The following is a 22,898-nucleotide window of genomic DNA, read 5'->3' as shown; positions in this document are numbered from 1 at the left end:
TATGGTGTTTCTAACTGTTGATTCCAAAATGGCGGATAATCCTCTAGCTGTTTTGTGTTCTGAGCGCCGTACTCAAGACTATGCTTTTTCCGTAAAGTTTTTTTTTAATCTGACACCGCGGTTGCATTAAGGAGAAGTCTCTTTAATTCTGTGAATAACACTAGTATCTTTTATCAATGTTTATTATGAGTATTTCTGCAAAAATCACTGGATGTTTTGGAATCAAAACATTACTTCACGTAAGGCGCCAATGTAAACTGAGATATAAATATGCACATTATCGAACAAAACATACATGTATTGTGTAACATGATGTCCTATGAGTGTCATCTGATGAAGATCAAAGGTTAGTGATTAATTTGATCTATATTTCTGCTTTTTGTGACTCCTATCTTTGGCTGGAAAAATGGCTGTGTGTTTTTTCGACTTGGCGGTGATCTAACATAATCATGTTGTGCTTTAGCTGTAAAGCATTTTTGAAATCGGACACAATCCTCAAGATGCGGGTGGACAAACAAAAACCCACAAATTCTGACAAACTCCAAGCATTGATTATGCAAGAATGGGCTGTCATCAGTCAGGATGTGGCCCTGAAGTTAATTGACAGCATGCCAGGGCGGATTGCAGAGGTCTTGAAAAAGAAGGGTCAACGCTGCAAATATTGACTCGTTGCATCAAATTTATGTAATTGTCAATAAAATCCTGACACTTATGAAATGCTTGTAATTATACTTCAGTATTCCACTGTAACATCTGACAAAAATATCCAAAGACACCGAAGCAGCAAACTTTGTGGAAATTAATATGCGTCAGTCTCAAAACTTTTGGCCATGACTGTAGATTGATGAGGTTTTAAAAAATATATACATTTTAGAATAAGGCTGTAATGTAACAAATGTGGAAAAAATCAAGGGGTCTGAATACTTTCCGAAGGCACAGTATGTCACGCTGCATGAAGTAAATGGTGATCACACTTGATACTGACTGGTTCTGATCCTGAATCTGTGAACAACAGATGCGTATCTGTGTTCCCAGTCATATGGCAAGCCATAGATTAGGCCCTAATTCATTTATTTCAAATGACTGATTTCCTTAAATGAACTGGAACTCAGTAAAATCTTTGAAATTGTTGCATGTTGCATGTATATTTTTGTTTCGTGTAGATGTAAACTACAAATTAGCCTATGCCTACCTGGAAGAATGATATCATGATTATCTGCATCAATCCAGTGGCCATTTGTTTTACAAACTCTGCAATCACAAGAGCACTACGGAAACATTGCTAACCAAAACAACGGTTTCTTGCTGGTGCACACTTGCATTAAAAGGGTAACTAAATCAAAATTACTGTCTAGGCAGCCACAGACAAATGCCATTTCATTGACTTAAAAAAGGTTAAGTTGAATGGCTATGCCTCCTGGAAAATATCAATGGGAGACATGGGCATTGGCCTAAATTACAAAAAATGAAAACTGCGATGACAACAAGCAAAGTAGCCTGCGCTTGGCCACAACTAACGATATTTAGGCCTGATAAATTTAGTCTTAAGGCCAAAGACTGTAAAAATAATCTCATTTGTAAGTAGTCAAGGTTAGTAGTCATTGGTGATCTGTTCTAGTCAATTCCTTTAAAAACAAATCCCAATAGCTGCCATCTAACCCAAATGTAAATGAATTGGTCCACTTTCAAGCTCTGTCTAGCCACGAGAATGTGAAAGTTTTCTTTTAATATGAAACTCTGGAGGGAGAACTTGTGAAAGTGCTGACGGATGATAAAATAGAAGGGATTCTGGCTAACGAAATCTAGGACGTTGCCTCACAGCCTTCGAGAATGCACAGTGTATATCTGTATAATGAGCAGAGAGCAAGAGTCACACTAATGAGGGAAGTTCACAGAGACAAAGGCATCACTTTAGACCAGGAATTCAGTGACACGTCAAGGAAATAACAGTTCTAACTATTACAACTCAGTGGCTGGGTATTCCCTGTCTTAGGTCAGTTATGATCACCACTTCATTTTAAGAATGTGAAATGTCAGAATAATAGGAGAGAGATTGGTTTATTTAAGCTTTTATTTCTTTCATCACATTCCCAGTGGGTCAGAAGTTTACATACACTCAATTAGTATTTGGTATCATTGCCTTTAAATTGTTTAACTTGGGTCAAACATTTCAGGTAGCCTTTCACAATAGCTTCCCACAATAAGTTGGGTGAATTTTGGCCCATTCCTCCTGACAGAGCTGGTGTAACTGAGTCAGGTTTGTAGGCCTTCTTGCTCGCACACGCTTTTTCAGTTCTGCCCACAAATGTTCTATAGGATTGAGGTCAGGGCTTTGTGATGGCCACTCCAATACCTTGACTTTGTTGTCCAAGACGTTTTGCCACAACTTTGGAAGTATGCTTGGGGTCATTGTTCATTTGGAAAACCCATTTGCGACCAAGCTTTAACTTGATGTCTGATGTCTTGAAATGTTGCTGCAATATATCCACATAATTTTCCTCCCTCATTATGCCATCTATTTTGTGAAGTGCACCAGTCCCTCCTGCAGCAAAGCACTCCCACAACATGATGCTGCCACTCCCGTGCTTCACGGTTGGGATGGTGTTCTTCGGCGTGCAAGCCTCCACCTTTTTCCTCCGAACAAAACGATGGTCATTATACAATTTTTTTTTTAAACGGGGCTAAAGATTTGAGTGAGGTATTTCTCGCCTGAGTAATCTCGTTTCACTGCCAAACATAAAATTAAACCATCTAGTGTCCACGAAATAACAACAATGTCAAATACAGGTAGCCTAGTTAAATAATTAACATCCACTCACATTAACCGGTACCCTCTCGCAGGAATTCCACTAACGGTCCGCATGTAGCAAAATGTACCTGCTGCTCATGTTGGTATCTGTACTGATGGCGCAAAAGCCATGACAGAGAGACATCGTGGAGTGGTAACACGCATGCGAGCAGTTGCTCCCGACGCCACTTGGGTACACTGTAGCATCCACCGAGAGCCTCTTGCTGCCAAGGGAATACCTGACAGCTTGAAAGACGTTTTGGACACTACAGTGAAAATGGTTAACTTTGTTAAAGCAACTCGTGTATTTTCTGCACTATGCAATGATATGGGCACGTAACGCTTTTACAACGCTGGTTATCAAGGGGCAAATTATTGACAAGTTTTTTTTTCATTGAGAGACTAGCTTAAAGTTCTCTTTACTGACCACAATTTTCACTTGTCTGACAGCTTGCATGATGACTAGTTTCTCACACGACTGGCCTATCTGGGTGATGTTTTTTCTCTCCTGAATGATCTGAATCTAGGATTACAGGGACTCTCTGCAACGATATTCGATGTGCGGGACAAAATTGAGGCTATGATTAAGAAGTTGGAGCTCTTCTCTGGCTGCATTAACAAGGACAATGCTCAGGTATTTCCATAATTGTATGATTTTATGTGTGCAAATGAATGAAGCTTACAGACAATGTCAAACGTGATATAGCAAAGCACCTGAGTGAGTTGGGTGAGCAATTACTTTCCCGAAACGGATGAAACAAACTGGATTCGTTATCCCTTTCATGCCCTGCCTCCAGTCCACTTACCGATATCTGAACAAGAGAGCCTCATTGAAATTGCAACATGCGGTTCTGTGAAAATGTAATTTAAATCAGAAGCCACTGCCAGATTTCTGGATTGGGCAGCGCTCAGAGTATCCTGCCTTGGCAAATCATACGGTTAAGACAATGATGCACCCACGTAGTTATGCGAGAGTGGATTCTCGGCAATAACGAGCATGAAAACTCAATACAGGCACAGACTGTGTGTGGAAAATGATTTAAGACAGACTCTCCAATACAACCCGGCATTGCAGAGTTATGTGCACCCTTTCAAGCACACCCTTCTCATTAACCTGTGGTGAGTTATTCAACATTTTAGATGGATAAATAAATTATCATTATTGTATTATCATTTGTGCCCTGAGCTCTTTGTCACTTCCCACGAGCCGGATTGTGACAAAAACTGACTCAAATCAAATTCAAATCAAATAATATTAGTCACATGCGCCGAATACAACAGGTACAGTGAAATGCTTACTTACGAGCCCCTAATCAACAAGTGCAAATAAATCCGATAACAACCGCAAAGGACCTTGTGAAGATGCAGGAGGAAACAGGTACAAAAGTATCTATATCCACAGTAAAACGAGTCCTATATCGACATAAGCTGAAAGGCCGCTCAGCAAGGAAGAAGCCACTGCTCCAAAACCGCCATAAAAAAGCCAGACTACAGTTTACAACTGCACATGGGACAAAGATCATACTTTTTGGAGAAATGTCCTCTGGTCTGATGAAACAAAAATAGAACTGCTTACTTTTGTATATATAGTGTACTTCAGTCTGATATTGCCATCATTGAAGTTGTTTGTGGCGACGTCAAAATGAGGGGTGTTGTACAAAACAAAGTGATCAGTGATTAGATCATTTCTAACCGATCAGAGTATCAAAGCTAGAGGTCGTCCGATTATGATTTTTCAACGCCGATACCGATTTAAAAAATACTCCAAAACATACATCCTGTTTGCCACAAGGCACTAATGTAACAAGGCACTAATGTAACAAGGCACTAATGTAATAAATATTTAACGAAGAAATGAACTTTTTGTCCTGAATACAATGTGTTATGTTTGTGGCAAATCCAACACAACGGAGTACCACTTCATCTTTTCAAGCATGGTGGTGGCTGCATAGTGTTATGGGTATGCTTGTCATCGGCAATGACTGGGGAGTTTTACTGGATACAAAGAAATGGAGCTAAGCTCAGGTAAAATCCTATAGGCAAACCTGGTTCAGTCTGCTTTGCAACAGACAGAGACAAATTCACATTTCAGCAAGGCAATAGCCTAAAACACAAGGCCAAATCTACACTGGAGCTGCTTACCAAGACTGCATTGAACGTTCCTGAGTGGCCTAGTAACAGTTTTGACTTAAATATGCTTGAACATCTATGTCAAGACTTGAAAATGGCTGTCTAGCAATGATCAACAACCAACTTTACAGAGCTTGAAAAATAATAAAAATGGACAAATATTGCAAAATTCTAGTGTGCAAAGCTCAGAGACATACACAGTACCAATTAAAAGTTTGGACACACCTACTCATTCAAGGGTTTTCTTTATTTTTACTAATTTCTACATTGTAGAATAATAGTGAAGACATCAAAAATATGAAATAACACATATGGAATCATATCGTAACCAATACAGTGTTAACTCCAAATATATTATATATTTGAGATTCTTCAAATTAGCCACCCTTTGACTTGATGACAGCTTTGGAAACTCTTGGCATTCTCTCAACCAGCTTCATGTGGTAGTCACCTGGAATGTAATTTCAATTAACACGTGTGCCATTGTTAAAAGTACATTTGTGGAATTTCTTTCCTTCTTAATGCATTTGAGTCAATCAGTTGTGTTGTGACAAGGTAGGGGTGGCATACAGATGATAGCCCTATTTGGTAAAAGACCAAGTCCATATTATGGAAAGAACAGCTCAAACAAGCAAAGAGAAACAGCAGTCCATCATTACTTGAAGACATGAAGGTCAGTCAATCTAGAAAATGTCAAGAACTTTGAAGGTTTCTTCAAGTGCAGTCGAAAAACCATCAAGCGCTATGATGAAACTGGTTCTCATGAAGAGCACCACAGGAAAGGAAGATCCAGAGTTGCCTCTGCTGCAGAGGATAAGTTAATTAGTTACCAGCCTCAGAAATTGAAGCCCAAATTAATGCGTCAGAGTTCAAGCAACAGACACATCTCAACATCAACTGTTCAGAGGAGACTGTGTGAATCAGCCCTTCGTGGTCAATTGCTGCAAAGAAACCACTACTAAAGGACACCAATAATAAGAAGAGACTTGCTTATTTAGACTTGCTTGGGCAAAGAAACACGAGTAATGGACATTAGACCGGTGGAAATCTGTCCAGATTTGACATTTTTAGTTCCAACTGCGGTGTCTGTGAGACGCAGAGGAGATGATCGGATATTCTTTGCATGTTTGGTAGAATGAAAGAAAAGAGCAAGATTTTACTGAGCCTTGAGATGAGAGAACACTTGGAGGTTGTTTAAGTTCCTGCAGTACTGATAGTGGCGTTAGAGCAACAAAACTAACAAGAACACTTGATTTGCTTCTGTGTCAAAAGTTAACTGTGAGAGGGCAAAATGGAACAACAGCAATAATAGCAACGCAATGACGTTTTTGCTGACCAAAATCTATAGGCTACTGAATCTCTATACTGTAGCAGACGCCATGACACCGGAGGGAGACTTTAGGATTGACAGAGGAGGGTGAAGGAAACGTCTAGGCTACCCATTTACCATGCAAATCATGTTCATGCTCCTTGCCAATCAGGATCTTCCCAGCGACATTTCCTGAATACTTCCAAACAACACTGAAAGACCAAAAACAAGCTCAAGAACATTTACAGGCATGAAAATGTATTCGATATTTCACTCTGAGCAAGACCCCATTGGTGATACAGGCTTGTTAATCATATCCACTAAAACTGAGAAGAGCATAAAGGAACCATGTGAAATATAGCCTAGACAAAAGGATATCCAATCGTAACAATGCATTGGTAAAGTTACAGATACAGGTCTGTAGAGCTAGACATCCTTTAAATAGGAGCCGCATGAAAGGAAACTATGCAACAAGATTGGTGCTGAATAATGAAATTGGACGCACACAAAATAATTGTTGATTAGTAAGGATCCTTGCAACAGACTGATTACTGTGGTTTTAACTTGCTTAAGCTGGTCTTAATAGTTGTACTGCATTTCATAATGGCTTCAAAATGTCCAGCTTCCATCCCTGCAACACGAGAACTCACGCTGATGGGTGATGAACGCAACACTAGGGAGATAGCGGTGTCCTGTTTTCCTCTCAAAGGGATCTTGGACAAAATACAGGTATCAGTCTCTCGCGATCTAAAAATAAAGACATCTAGCTAACAAAAAGGCACACAGGGAGTCATCTGAAGAGGTAATAGGGTCCAAATATACTACCATTTCGCAATCCACGCCAGGGAGAAAGGAAATAAGGGTTGTCCCTGACTAAAACAAATCTTGGCTTAACAAAAGTCAGCTGCTCTTTCGACCAATCAGTTGGTCGAAATGTTATGTATTTTTCCATATACAGACACACCTTGTGTTTTAATAAAATCAACTATATGCATTGAGCTTGTCTGATGCTTTAAGTGCACCGGTTGATGAAATAAGACACAAATGACTCAAGAGGGAGCTAGTGATCAAGATAACCAGAAATAGAAGAAAAACCTGACCATCCTCTTCCTGCTGGCTTTTGCAGATTCTGACATTTCTCTCCTGAAGTTGCAGGTAATAGGCCACACAAGGAGTCGGCAACCTTTCACATGTGGAATGCCAATTTATCTTACCATGTCTACCAATCTGCATGCTAGTTATGGTTTTCATATGCACATTTTTTGTGGAACAGTTTAATTTCACTTATAATGACATCTTCGTATCTCCGAATTCTGAAATAACTATCTAAATGAAAATTATACATAACTAAAAAGTTACTTTAATTGCCATGGCCAACTATATGAAAATAGCCTAGATAAAGCCAACAAATAAAAACATTGGAGCCTGCAGGTAGAAAATATGCTGATAATCTAAATATCCTATAAATCACATGGGCTATGACTGGCCTGTGCAATGAACTTGAAACATTGCATCAACTATCAACTTGGGTCTGACCCAAAGTGCTAGCTCATCAGGTAGGCCTATTTTATGACGGGAGAGAGCTGGAAAGATGTTTCGGGATTGGTGTCCCTTCCACAGGACGGTTGAGCTAACGTAAGCTAATGCGATTAGCATGAGGATCTAAGTAACAAGAAAATTAACAAGAAAAATTAATGATATTGGCAGAAAGCTAAAATTATTGTTAATCTAAATGCACTGTCCAATTTATAGTAGCAGTGAAATAATACCATGCTATTGTTTGAGGAGAGTGCACAATTTTGAACATGAAAAGTTATTCATAAACACATTAGGCACATTTGGGCAGTCTTCATACAACATTTTGAAAATAAATACAATGTTTCAATGGAACAGTTTAAAATGTTGCACATACACTGCTCCCATCTTGTAGCCAAAATCTAAATTGAACCTGGGCTGGAATAATACATTATGGTCTTTCCCTTGCTTTTCAAAGAAGGTACAAAAAAATAACGGTTGTTTTTTTCTTTGTATTATCTTTTACCAGATCTATTGTGTTATATTCTCTTACATCCCTTTCACATTTCCACAAACTTCAAAGTGTTTACTTTCAAATGGTACCAAGAATATGCATATCCTTGTTCAGGGCCTTAGCTACAGACAGTTAGATTTGGGTATGTCATTTTAGGCGAAAATTGAAACAAACAGGCAGATCCTTAAGAGAAAAAAATACTTAATTTGCTTGCAGAGATGAAGAAAACATTACTTTGAGAAGCTCCACAGCTCATTAGTGCTGGTGCGTTAAGCCAAACAGAAATAATATCAGATACGCAAATGAGCGCATTCATATGAGCGCATTCATATGCCTACATTTGCCCGCAGGACAGGTGGCCTATAGGCCTACTTTGCGTAATTAGGTGCGTGTCCATACTCAACATTGACAGGAGCGCTCCAGACAAAAGACTCGTAAATGGAATGAAAAACTAAAACATGTTTTTTACAAGTGTAGCACAGGTTGTACGCTCTGCAAACAACTTGTCCACACCGACAACAGTAAGAGACTAAAATAATATATTGAATGATTTAACAGAAATTAACATAATCAATCAAACATTGTAAATTACAAATTATAGGAATTAACAGTAAATGTCATGGGGAATTGATAGACATGAACAATCAAATGCAAACAATACGCAGTGAAGTTATGAAACAATGAATATTCACAAATTGGAAGTTATGAAACAATGAATATTCACAAATTGGTGGGAGAGTGCGCATTCTGGAGAGAGACATGCATTTTAGCCACAATCCCATTCTTCCCCGCAGCCTCCGCAATGGATTAGTTCTCTGAGATGGGCACGAATCAGACGGGTGTCTCGTGTGCCATAACAAAAAATTATATTTGCTACTGCTCGACTAACAAAAACCTTGGTCGACCAACAGCCTATCGACCAAATAATCAACCAGTCCACTAATTGGGATCAGCCCTACAGGAAAGGGACTGACAGGCAAAACCAGCACCCTCGCTGACCTTTTCTTTGTAAGAGCTTAGACTCTTCTGGGTCGTTCCATATGAATTCAATCACTTTTTGACCACACCCCTCTTGATTTGACAACAACCCTTTTAATTTGACCAAAACCTTCCATACTTGTTTGCCCATGGAAGAAGTGGACAGAAACTGATTGCAAAAACATTCAGGAGATAGAGGTGCTAAAAGTTAACCCATTTTGTGTACCCCACCACGAGACATCCATGTCTTCGTCACTGAAAAACAACAGTTGAATTATGCCATTTGAAAGCTTACAAACAGGGGTTTTAATCTATTCCATAATTTATTGATTTTTTACCTTTAAAAACACCCACAAGAGCAGAAATTAATTTATTTTCAGCTGAAAGATGATGCCCATAGTTCACCCATGATGTTGCACAACGGTTTAAATCATTAAGTCATCGTTTTAGTCAAAGTATGATATATTTGGGGTTGAAGTGGGAAAGCCGAATTTGTAACTTCTGATATTTTCCGTGCGTTTCCCTTAAGATATGACGTGCTAATACTTTTTAGTCTACGCTTATTTTCCGGACTGGGTTTTATTTGATTGTTACCACCCACCAGCATGGCATTGTTAAATAAATCAGAAACACCTGAAAAGCTTTCCAGGTGAAGCTGGTTGAGAGAAATGCCAAGAGAGTGTGCAAAGCTGTCAAAGGCAAAGGGTGGCTACTTTGAAGAATCTCAAATATAAAATACTTTTGACTGGTAATGTATGTGAAAATGAAACAGACTGAAATCTTCAGGGAATGGAAACATTGGTCAATTGGTATCAAGGGACGTAATGTGTGCCAGGAAAACCATTACCAGCCTGTACCATTGACACCAAGCAGGATGGGACCATGGACTAAGGCTGCTTACGCCAAATGATGACTCTGCCATCACCATGACGCTACAGGAATCGGGATTCGTTGGACCAGGCAATGGTTTTCCACTCAATTGTCCTGTATTGGTGATCGCGTACCCACTGGAGCCTGCTGCTTCTTGTTTTTAGCTGATAGAAGTGGAACCCGGTGTGGTCATCTTCCACAATAGTCCATCCGTGATGAGGACTAACAAGTTGTGCACTCCGAGATGCCGCTCTACACACCATGTTTGTACTGCCCTTTTATTTCTCTGTTTGTGGCCCGCCGGTTAGCTTGCACGATTCTTGCCATTCTCCCTCGACCTCTCATCAATGAGCTGTTTTCGCCCACAGGACTGCCGCTGACTGGATGTTTTTTGTTTGTCGCACCATTCCGGGTAAACCCGAGACACTGTTGTGCGTGTAAAGCCCAGGTGGCAGACCGTTTCTGAGCTACTGGAACCGGTACGCCTGGCACCAACGATCATACCACACTCAGTCGCTTAGGTCCCTCGTTTTGCCCATTTAACGTTCAATCGAACATTAACAGAATGCGTCAATGCTCGTCTGACTGCTTTAAATAACAAGACACTCACTGTCTGTAGGAGTGAACCATTTTCGTGAACAGGGTGGTGTAATAAACTGGCCACGGAGTATATAAAACACAAGAAAATCATGTTGAGTGCACTGGACATTTAAATTGGACAACTTTTAATAAAAGTTTGACAACCCTTTGACAACGTTTTCAAATGATAAACTGTTGATAAACGGTTGTCTAATGGTATAGTGGGTTATGCAAAATGGGTCAACTTCGAGCACCGCCATCTCCTGAATGTTTTGTCATTCAGTTCCAAAAAGTAACTTTCTCAACCCTTCTAGCATGGTGAAACATGTATGGAAGGTTTCGATCAAGTCAAAAGGGGCTGCAGTCAAAAAGTGATAGATTAAGGGTTGTTCATTTGATTGCTAAGATTTCCCTTTCAGAAGAGGCCAGACAGAACAATTCTGGTTTAGAAGCAACAGCACATGTTTAACCTTGTAGCGCTTTATTGCAGAATGAAAAAGCAAGAATACAGGCAAGAATTGAGAAATAAACTTTCTCTGTGTTTAGTGCAGTTTGGGTGTGAGTGAGAAGCTATATTCAGACTTGTGTGGTATGAGGGAGACTGAAACAGGCCCATGAATACACATTTCAGACTGGCCTGGGAAAACTACATCAATAACAGAAGGCCTAGAGGTAGAAGCAGCCTCAAGGCGCAGGTCAAAGGCAATGTTTGGTTAAGGCTCCTCTAGTTTAGATTCAGTTGACTAGGTGTGAAATACTGATCCTGGACATTTCCCACCATGTTCATACAAAACTACTGTGGAGTCACACTGGCTGGCACGTAATCATCCTTACAGTGCATTCCATAGGAGGCTGGTGGGATGAGCTATAGGAGGAAAGGGTCACTGTAATGGCTGGAATGGAATAAATGGAACAATATCAAATATAGAAACCACATTTGACTCCGTTCCATGAATTCCATTCCAGCAATTACAATGAGCCCGTCCTACAATAGATCCTCCAACCAGCCGCCACTGGTGAGTTTGGAAGTATTCAGACCCCTTCACTTTTTCACCATTTTGTTACGTTACAGCTTTATTCTAAACTGGATTAGAATGTTATTTTTTTTCTCATCTACACACAATACCCCATAAATGACAAAGAAAAAACAGGTTTAGAAATTATTGCGATAAAAAAAAAATATCACATTTAAATAAGTATTCAGACCGTTTACTCAGTAATTTGTTGAAGCCGCCTTGGCAGCAATTAAAGCTTTGAGTATTCTTGGGTGTGACGCTCTACAAGCTTGGCACACTTGTATTTGGAGCGTTTCTCCCATCCTTCTCTGCAAGCTGTCCATGCTCTGTCAAGTTGCTGCACAGCTATTTGCAGGTCTCTCCAGAGATGTTTGATCGGGTTCAAGTCCGGGCTCTGGCTGGGCCACTCGAGGACATTCAGAGACTTGTCCTGAAGCCCCTCCTGTGTTGTCTTGGCTGTGTGCTTAGGGTAGTTGTCTTGTTGGAAGGTGAACCGTCACCCCAGTCTGAGGTCCTGAGCGCTCTAGACAGGTTTTCATCAAGGATCTCTGTACTTTGTTCTGTTCACCTTTGCCTCAATCCTGACTAGTCTCCCGGTCCCTGCTGCTGAAAAACATCCTCACAGCATGATGCTGCCACCACCATGCTTCACCGTAGGAATGGTATTGGCCAGGTGATGAGCGGTGCCTGGTTTTCCAGACCTGACGCTTGGCACTCAGGCCAAAGAGTTCAACCTTGGTTTCATCAGACTAGAAAATCTTGTTTCTCATGGTTTAAGAGGCCTTCAGGTGCCTTTTGGCAAAACTCCAAGTGGGCTGTCATGTGCCTTTTACTGACAGGTGTGTCTCTTTCCAAATCATGTCCAATCAATTGAATTTACCACAGGTGGACTACAATCCAGTTGTAGAATCATCAAGGATGATCAATGGAAACAGGATGCATCAGAGCTCAATTTCGAGTCTCATAGCAAAGGGTATGAATACATAAGGTAAATAAGGTATCAGTTTATGAATTTGCTTACATTTCTAAAAACCCATTTTTGATTTGGCATTAGTGTGTAGATTAAAATTGATTAAATAAAAATAATTCTCAGAGTAAGGCTGTAACGCAACAAAATGTGGATAAAGTCAAGGGGTTGGAATACTCCAAATGCACTGTATATACTTGAAATTGGACACCTGTTACAGTGCTATTTGGGTTAATTGGATTCGTTCTGGCATTTTTTATTTATTTTTTTGTGTACTTGTTTGACATTTTACTGCATTGTTAGGAGCCAGTAACAAACATTTTGCTGCACCAGCTATAACATCTGCTAAACTGTGTACGCAACCAATAAACATCGGTTTGATAGTCATGATGAATAGCCTACTGGATAGACTGTTTACATTCAGCCATCCTACTTTCCTATGTCCACACCACAAAGACTCGGACTGAATCAAATGGCCATAATGAAGGTAGACCTACAACGAGTGTACAAACCATTAGGAACACTGACTCATTGAGGGTTTCCAAAGAAAGGCTCTGGCTACTTAAGTTGAGTTTTGTTGGCTGTTTGCCAAGAGGGAGTTGTGTGTTATCCTTAGAGTGGGAGTGAGGTAGTTCAAAAGTTTAGGCCTAGTCACACACACACACAATGGCCTCCCATGTGGGGACCGACACAGTGAATCTGAGGCACCAATCTGAGTAGTACTTCAAAACATCTCCCAAATCAAATGCCGTGTTGCCCAGCCTCTGCCTGACAACTTGTAAGGACATCAATTTCCTGTAGGATCTTACGAGCCGAGAGTGGGGTTTAAGGGGCAAATTATGATATTCATACTTCTCGATGGCGCTCAATAGAAAAGTGCAGGACTAGGCCGAGCCCCTGTGCCGTGGCGTATATCCTGTCATTGTTAGAGTGGGGATGTGTTGATAGGGGGAGGGGGGGGTCCCACAAGGGTAAAAAAACAACATTAACAGTACCAGTCAAATGTTTGGACAAACCTACTCAATCAAGGGTTGTTGTTTTTTTTAAATAGTAGAATAATAGTGAAGATATCAAAAATATGAAAACAAATATGGAATCATGTAGTGATGAAAAAAGTGTTAAACAAATAAAAATATATTTTATATTTGAGATTCTTCAAAGTAGCCACCCATTGACTTGATGACAGCTTTGCAAACTCTTGGCATTCTCTCAACCAGCTTCATGAGGTAGTCACCTGGAATGCATTTCAATTAACAGGTGCCTTGTTAAAAGTTCATTTGTGGAATTTCTTTCCTTCTTAATGTGCTTGAGCCAATCAGTTGTGTTGTGACAAGGTAGGGGTGGTATACAGAGGATAGCCCTATTTGGAAAAAGACCAAGTCCATATTATGCCAAGAACAGCTCAAATAAGCCAATAGAAATAACAGTCCATCATAACTTTAAGACATGAAGGTCAGTCAATCAGGAAAATGTCAAGAACTTTGAAAGTGTCTTCAAGTGCAGTCACAAAAACCATCAAGCGCTATGATAAACCTGCTTTCATGAAGACCCAAAGTTACCTCTACTGCAGAGGATAAGTTAATTAGTTACCAGCCTCAGAAATTTCAGCCCCAAAAAATGCTTCACAGAGTAACAGACTCATCAACATCAACTGTTCAGAAGAGACTGCGTGAAATCAGGCCTTCATGGTACAATTGCTGCAAAGAAACCACTAATAAAGGACACCAATAAGAAGAGACTTGCTTAGGCCAAGAAACACAAGAAATTAACTTTTGGTTGTTTGGTCTGATGAGTTCAAATTTGAGATTTTTGGTTCTAACCGGTGTCTTTGTGAGACGCAGAGTAGGTGAACGGATGATCTTCACGTGTGGCTCCCACCATGAAGCATGGAGGACTTGGTGTGATGGTGCTTTGCTGGTGACGGAGTTATTGCGAGTCTATTTGCAATGTGTTTACACAGTGGGAAATGCATTGGTATTTTCTTTTCACTATGATCAGCTTGTCAAAAATTTTAGGGATAAACTTGAAACCACTAATGGCGTGAAATTATTGGACAACAGTTGGGATTGTCCATTTTACTTTGACCTGTCCTATTTTTAGGATATGTTGCTTTGTTAACATGACAGCTCATTTTTTGGGGGGGATTGAGGAGCCATTTAGGTTAGGCTATTTGATCTGAGAAACCTGCATTATGTAAAAAGTGTCTGCGTCATTACATTGCCATTCATTTTATCTCCAGCCTGTATGCTACAGAAAAGACTACATACTCTTTCTACCATTTCCTATATCTGCTACATGATTTATGATAGATCATTTTTTACTGAACGTTGGTGGAGTGCTGCAGAGATGCATCTCTCCAACAGCACCTTGGAGGCATGCTGGGAACGGACAAGCAAAATATTTTGCGCCCCTGCCTTTGACAAAGTGGGCACTGCTTATCAAAGGGTGGCATCAGCACTCAACTAAAAAGCCCATATGCCACTGGTTGAGAGAAATTGTCATTGTTTTTGGGCAGATTTACGTGAGGTTGTGTGTGCTGGAGGTGCGCCTTGGTCAATTTAGCTCGGAAAATGCCACACTTGTCAATCGCCTAATCATGCCTAATAAGCGGGCAAGCCGTGCTTATAGCATATCATATTCACATTAATAAATTGGTTATAAACTCTAAACACTAACATGTGACAGCAAAATGGATGTAACCTTTCGGTTACAAGTCCAACGCTCTAACCACTAGGCTACCCTGCCGCCCCAGGATTACAATATAATTTTTCTGACCGTTTGGAACAATGTAAACCTTAAATAAAATATAAGCGTGCCAGAAAGTCTTGTAATAAATGTTTTTACAGCAAAGACTAAAAACAGTCACGCTCATTTGTAAATGCAACTCCCAAAATTAAACAGTTATTATATTGTTTCAGCAAATTATTCAAGGCTCGCTTTATTTCATTTTAAAATAAAAATACTTGATTGCATTTCAAATCATGAATGACTCGTGTGATGACATTAATTAATTAATAATTGATTGATTCACTATAGAAGTATAGGTTATTATAATAAATATAATTTCAGACCACTTGGAACAGTGTAAACACCAAATAAATGATAAATAATACTAGAGGCTGTTCTAATGAGAAAAAAAGTGTAAAGCCTTTATGACAGCAAAGCAAAAGATTAAAAACAGGCGAATTTGTGAAATTATTTACTTGATGTTGTTGTGTGTTAACGAAATCAGTAGGCTATTAAACAAACACTCAAACAGGAAACAGAAGCAGGATATGTCTTATTTCTGTAGATATATTGATGATTCATAAAGCCAGGCACATTTAACAGTTAGGCTATTGATTATAGGCCTAATTAAGTTCAGGTTTCTTCTTTCATCACTTTTCTTAAGACAATAAGGCACGGGCTGTTTTCTCATCTCATTCTGCTGCTGCCTTAGTTCTCAACCCCAATATGCTGCTTAACGTTTTGATTATGGACATAGCAACACAGTCTAGGAAAAAACGCCAATTCAACAGCGCACTGATCCGTTTCAGAACTGTGGACAGCAACCGCTATCCAGCACATTTGTTACAAAATACTATAATTTTTGTTATGTAATATAACCATTTACAATTTCAGTAGCACATCTTAGACTGATGGACTGTGCCATCCCCACAGCCTCCACAATGGATCAGGCCACTCAGCGCAAATCAGACAAGTATCTTGTTAACCATGATATTTTGTTTTGCTACTGCGCAACTAAAAGAAATCCCGATCGACCAAACAATCGACCAGTCGACGTAATTGGGAACACCACAAGCGTGATTCAGTTACAGTAACTAGGGAGCCAGTTCAAGAGTGAAACTATGTGTATGTTAGTGCTTCACAATGGACCATAGATGCTCAATGTACATAAGGTAGAAAACAAAACAATTCTGCAACAAAACAAAAATCACAATACTTCAAGCCAATACAAAATAGTTTAAGCAGATCAAACATTCAAAGATCGCTTGTATAGACTACCATGTCCTCTGACCCCACCCAGAACTCTCCGATGAGGATTCCACCTCTTGTAATAGTGTAATAGGCTGACAGACGTCTCAAGAAATCTGCTCAACTGTAGGCTATATCCAGAGGCACACCCAAAAGTCAGTCATATCCACATAAACCGCCACCTTGATGACACCCTTTTTAAAAGATGAATAAGCTACTGTACTCAGTAGTGTCCCAGCTGCTCATTCTTATAAAAAAATATGTTGTGTGTGTTCATTGCTAATGGTATCCCGTAAAGTCACGAGGGAATCGTAGATTAGGCTAAGGCTATATTGGGTGTGCAAATGAGATCACCTGAAGACTTTCTTGTTGACAACCTGAAAAGATAACTGCAGTTAGTCCAGCAACTAGCCCACCATTAACGTTCTTTAACTAAAATGGAATTATCTGGCACTGTCCTCTGCATTATCAAGGCTAGTGATGAGGTGCCAGCTGTGGGGTCGTCAATGAGGCAGAACAAATTGCTACCACTATCGAGTGGCCTATGACATCATGTAGGTGGCGCACTGCCAAGCTTGGTTTCTGAATGACTTTCAATTACACCGCATGTTAACAGGGTAAAGAGGAGAGAGAGAACATAAAAGGACAATCCATGCTAAATGAAAGACAAGCTCCTCACAAGTGCTTGATAGAGGCCGAAATGAATGGGTGCAAAACCAAACAGTCACAAAAATTACTTAAATTCTCAACCATTTTTACTGTGCTTTTTATTTCTTTAAAGCCTTAAATGTGGTTCAAAGTCAGTCATAACTGACACATTGTCTAGTCTAGGCCCGGCCCAACTGTCATTGCCACTGTACTGTGGGTGAAGGGGGACAACTTTAATAATGACTTCGTAGGAAAGTTACGTTGTGTTTAGCCTAATCTGTAAAGCAGATAAGAACCAAATTCCACAGCTCAGAGAAAAGATGACTTATGATAGGCCTACTCTTCAGGGAATAGCAAGTTGCATATTTGAAGAGGAGCCAGTATAACTGCAGTGAAAAGCTTTCAGTGAGCAATAGGCTGCTAGAGTTGATATTTCAGCAATCTCATAGCGTAATGCAAATTACAGTAGGTCTACAGAATCAGCAGAATTTGCATCCGAGTCCCAGACCAGTCGTTGAAAACAGGTTTCAGGGCTACATGATAACTTTTGCTACATCTAAAAAGAGACCTTAGAGGGAATGTGGGGTGTAGCCTACCGACTTGAGGAAAAAAACATCCCACATTTGGGGGCTCCACATTCACTGGCACAGAGTTGAAAGCACACACACAAATGGAAACAGATGTCAAGAGACAGTTATTCCTCGCTGGTCTGCATCCGTTTTCATCTATTACTCTCCAGCTCTCTCTGTGTCCTCTTCTCTGCCAATTCAAAGACAAAGGAAAAATGAGAGTGATGCAATGGTGGTCAAAGTGGAAAGAATGTATGTTGTTTAAGGATCTATGGTAAATCCTTAATCACAATGAACCCCAGCGGTGCTGAGGTTAAGGGCTAATGGAAACGATAACCCTCCGTAGAAACCTGGTGGAAAGATAATCACTGTAGGTAATGATTGTTTGTGGGTCAGTGAGGGAGTGTAGGCATGATTCACAGATGATTCACAGTCATATAATATAGCCTAGTTTGCCTAAGAGAAAGATAGGGCAAGGATTTTAAATCAAAAGTCTTGTGAAGGAGTCAAACGAAAGCACAGGTGCCACCACCACGACGAGTGCCAACCAGAGTTTGTGCCAGTCATCGTTCCACGCTCAGCTGATTGGAAGGCTTTTGTTCATCCCACAAGCTGATCATTGATGAAAAAAGAAAGCCTCTTTCCAAGTTTATTGCAAACAACTTTCTAACATCTGCTCCTCATTTTGTTAGAATAATGTTCAGAGCAGGAGGGAGGGAGGGGGGACAGAGGAGAGGGTTGACCCTTTCCCAAAGCTTGGAAAGCCCAACCTTGACTGAATAGGATGAAATAACACTTAATTTGAGCAAAGTTAACGTTAGGCAATAGGGCAAGAGAGTATGCATTGGGAAAAAAGCAAAAAAATGAGACGACATCAGGTGTCAATCAATCCCTTTAATAGCTGCATGGCAGGCAAGGCACACATGTACATCTTCTTCGAAGCAAGCACAGTGCATTAGCCTATATTACAGAGATATCAATTGTCAACTGCCTATATCTTTCAAGAACAATGAGATCAATGACAACACTGTTGAAAACCTAGAACCAAGCTGCAATGTTAGCTAAAACTTTCTACTTTATTGTGGCCAGTTGAGGCATCTCTCTGAATGTTTATCTTGATATTGCCTCGTTGGCACTTGGCATGACAACATCCCATCCCATGACCCAAGTCAAAGAAAATATGGGCTTGTGATACTGAGGTGACAATGCAGGTACAACTGGGAGTTGACCCTGACAGTGGAAATTAATAGGACAATCATTTTCACTTAGCCCAACGAAGCTCGCTGTCACGTATACAGTTAACATTAAGTACAGTTATCTTAACAGTAGGCCATTACATTGAAGCTTGCAAGATTAGTACTCGGCCAGTGATTGTACCGGTTATAGCAGCACATGAACTTCTGGAGAGAGTTTGCTGCACTGAAAGTAAAGGGGCTGAATAATTTTGCATGCCCAATTTTTCAGTTTTTGATTTGTTAAAAAAAGTTTGAAATATCCAATAAATGTCGTTCCACTTCATGATTGTGTCCCACTTGTTGTTGATTCTTCACAAAAAAATACAGTTTTATATCTTTATGTTTGAAGCCTGAAATGTGGCAAAAGGTCGCAAAGTTCAAAGGGGCCGAATACTTTCGCAAGGCACTGTACTGGCTTAAGCAGGGGGACACGTCTGGCACTGCAGGATTTGAGTCCCTGGCGGCGTAGTGTGTTACTGATGGTAGGCTTTGTTACTTTGGTCCCATCTCTTTGCAGGTCATTCACTAGGTCCCCCCGTGTGGATTTTTGCTCACCGTTCTTGTGATCATTTTGACCCCTCGGGGAGAGATCTTGCGTAAGCCCCAGATCGAGGGAGATTATTAGTGGTCTTGTATGTCTTCCATTTCCTAATAATTACTCCCACAGTTGATTTCTTCAAAACAAGCTGCTTACCTATTGCAGATTCAGTCTTCCCAGCCTGGTGCAGGTCTAAAATGTTGTTTCTGGTGTCCTTTGACAGCTCTTTGGTCTTGGCCATAGTGGAGTTTGGAGTGTGACTGTTTGAGGTTGTGGACAGGTGTCTTTTATACTGATAACAAGTTCAAACAGGTGCCATTAATACAGGTAACGAGTGAAGAAGTTACAGGTCTGTGAGAGCCAGAAATCTTGCTTGTTTGTAGGTGACCAAATACTTATTTTCCACCATAATTTGCAAATAAATTCATTAAAAATCCTACAATGTGATTTTCTGGATTTTTTTTCTCATTTTGTCTGTCATAGTTGAAGTGTACCTATGATGAAAATTACAGGCCTCTCATCTTTTTAAGTGGGAGACCTTGCACAATTAGTGGCTGACTAAATACTTTTTTGCCCCACTGTATGATTGAAAGAACTAGTTAGTTCCAAAGATGGTTAGAGCTAAAGCCTCGACTGCATGCTGATTGGCCTCAGAATTCACTGTCAACATTCAGAAGTTACACTACAAACAATTTTACCAGGTTCCTGTGAAGGAATTGACAGTTCACCACAACATACCCAAGAGTTTCCTTTTTAGCAAGGGGTAGTCTGTGTTCAATTTCATTGTGTATTAGAAACACAGTTTGAGATCATTGTGAAGGGATTTCGATTGTGGTTGAATAGGGCTTCCCTATTCCAAAAATTTTTTGTCCAAGGTTGCAACAGTAACCAAGGGGGGCGGGGCTTAGCGGAAGGTCAATTGTGAGGCCAATAAGCGTGAAACTCCTGAAAAAGTATACTGGAATTCTAAACCTATTAAAACCTCTTAAGAATCTAACCCTTTTTTTCAATTTTCACCTAACATCATACACCCAAATCTAACTGCCGGTAGATCAGGACATGAAGCCAAGGATGTGCCTATTCTTGATACCATTTGAAAAGAAACACTTCGAAGTTTGTGGAAACGTGAAATTAATGCAGGAAAATATAGCACATTAGAAATGGTAATAGACAATCCAAAGAAAAAAAACATGCTTTTTTTGTACCATCTTTGAAACACAAGAGTAAGGCCATAATGTATTATTCCAGCCCAGGCACAATTTAGATTTTGGCCACTACATGGCAGCAGTGTATGTGCAACGTTTTAGACTGATCCAATGAAGCATTTTATTTCTGTTCAAAATGCAATATCAAGACTGCCCAAATGTGCCTAATTGGTTTATTAAAAACGTTAAATTCATAACTGTGTACTCTCAAACAATAGCATGGTATTCTTTCACTGTAACAGCTACTGTAAATTGGACAGTGCAGTTAGATTACCAAGAATTTAAGCTTTCTGCCAATATCAGATATGTCGATGTCCTGGGAAATGTTCTTGTTACTTAGAACCTCACGCTTATCCCCATTAGCCTACTTTAGCTCAACCGTCCCGGCGGGGGACCCACGGATCCTGTAGAGGTTTTCACATTAATTTGAATGCTGAATGGGATTGAAAAATAAAATATTGTCACTAACAAAGTCTGAAGTGTTTATTATTATTATTATTATTCAGTTAACCAGGCAGGTACTGTCAAGATTCAAAATAGATGTGTCTTGTCAAATTGAAAATTAAAACTAGTAATTTATTGTATTTGCACCAAGATAGTTTCAGACAGATCTTGGGACCGCATTTTTTTTTTTTTTTTAAATACCGTACATAGAACAGAATGAACAGAACATAAGTCTCTTAGACTTGCTTTCACTAACAATACATGTGTTTACATTTGGTGGGTTTGCTCAAAAAGTTACTTATTGCAGCTTTAAAATTGGTGAATGCATACATTTGGTTATCCAAAGCTCATCCTAAAATGCCTGCGAAGCCTTAAAAAGCTAAGCATTTTGGTTTAAATGTGTATAAACTTCTGTTTTGTATGCTGTGTAAAAAAAAATATATATGACCAGGTGTTCGCGACATGCGAGACAAGATGGAATCCATGTGTAAGATGTTATTTTTTTTTTTTTTTACCTTTAACTAGGCTAGTCAGTTAAAATTATTATTTTCAATTACGGCCTAGGAACATTGCCTTGTTCAGTGGCAGAACGACAGATATTTACCTTGAGGTGGTAGCGTCAAACGATTACGGAGGTCGTTTTGGACTGGGAACACATGCTGCTAGCAGGTACCGTCATAAAACCATGACTTGTCGTGTGGGAACAAAGATGAGGTCACTTAGCCTACCTGAATCTTGGAGAGTCTTTCAGACATTCCTCGAATTCCACCGTTATCTTCATTTTCTTTAACAAGTAAAAACAGGGGTTAAAAGCAGTTGCTGTATACCCTGGACTTGGCTACCCGCTACTAGCTAACGCTAGCTGGGCTATCAATCCACAAGACCTCGGCTATCTAGCCTGTATGGCTGGCTAGCTAATAATTGGCTCGCGACAAATGTAACCATAAACAAGTAAAATAAATACTTAAATATAAAACGTTAGACCAAAAATTGAATATTTTAGTCAAATTCAAAATGAAAAACACTTCAATAGCTAGGCGATAGAAACGCCTCCCACTGGCTCCTTTCACACAAAACAGTACAAACTGAATCGACATATTATATAATCGTGTCAAGACAAGTGCTACTGCTTCCCGGTCCATGAAAAACGCACGTGAGTGATACTTGAAACAACCAACGAGAACGCTTTCTTCAGGATTAGAGGCTGGACTTTGTTTTTTTTCCCGCATGTACTCTACTCCTACGAGAACTTGATTTAGCCAATATAGAAAATTTAACAATTAGTGATGAGGATTAGTGGTACACACACACACACAGTGCATATTCAGCTTTCAATTAAATATATGTATTCTACCCTTAATTGCTGTATCTGCCAATATATTATTATGCAAATGACACAACTAGAGAATATGAAGCCAGAGAACTAGAAACCTTTACACTCAGCAGTTCCCCTTATATTATTACAGTCAACATGAAAGTTAGATTTATTGTAGACTACTGCTATCTAGTGGCCACACAGAAGTACTGGGCATTTCTGCAAAAGGTACCTGGTTCAAAAACAGAGTAAATAATAAACAAAGGGCCAAAGTTCCACATTAAACAAGACAAAAAACAAAAA

At 39.8% G+C, this 22,898-nt stretch overlaps 1 protein-coding gene across 4 annotated transcripts in view; it reads right to left on the bottom strand.

The window, feature by feature from the left end:
• The window catches only part of LOC139408969 (ArfGAP with coiled-coil, ankyrin repeat and PH domains 2a), a 102,728-nt gene extending 80,286 nt beyond the window's left edge, over window positions 1-22,442 (bottom strand). For 3 of the 4 annotated variants that reach the window (XM_071153502.1, XM_071153503.1, XM_071153505.1), the window contains exon 1: window positions 22,009-22,390. In XM_071153502.1, coding sequence (XP_071009603.1) covers window positions 22,009-22,061 — 53 coding nt within the window. In that variant the 5' untranslated portion in view covers window positions 22,062-22,390. Of the gene's footprint in view, window positions 1-22,008 lie in introns of all 4 variants that reach the window. The other variant, XM_071153504.1, reaches the window with a different exon arrangement.
• Between the last annotated feature and the right edge of the window lie 456 nt (window positions 22,443-22,898).

This window comes from Oncorhynchus clarkii, chromosome 5 (genome assembly GCF_045791955.1).
Source record: "Oncorhynchus clarkii lewisi isolate Uvic-CL-2024 chromosome 5, UVic_Ocla_1.0, whole genome shotgun sequence".
In the NCBI taxonomy this organism is placed as follows: Eukaryota; Metazoa; Chordata; class Actinopteri; order Salmoniformes; family Salmonidae; genus Oncorhynchus; species Oncorhynchus clarkii.
Note: the sequence above shows the minus strand (reverse complement) of the source record. Positions and strands in the feature narration are given on the sequence as shown.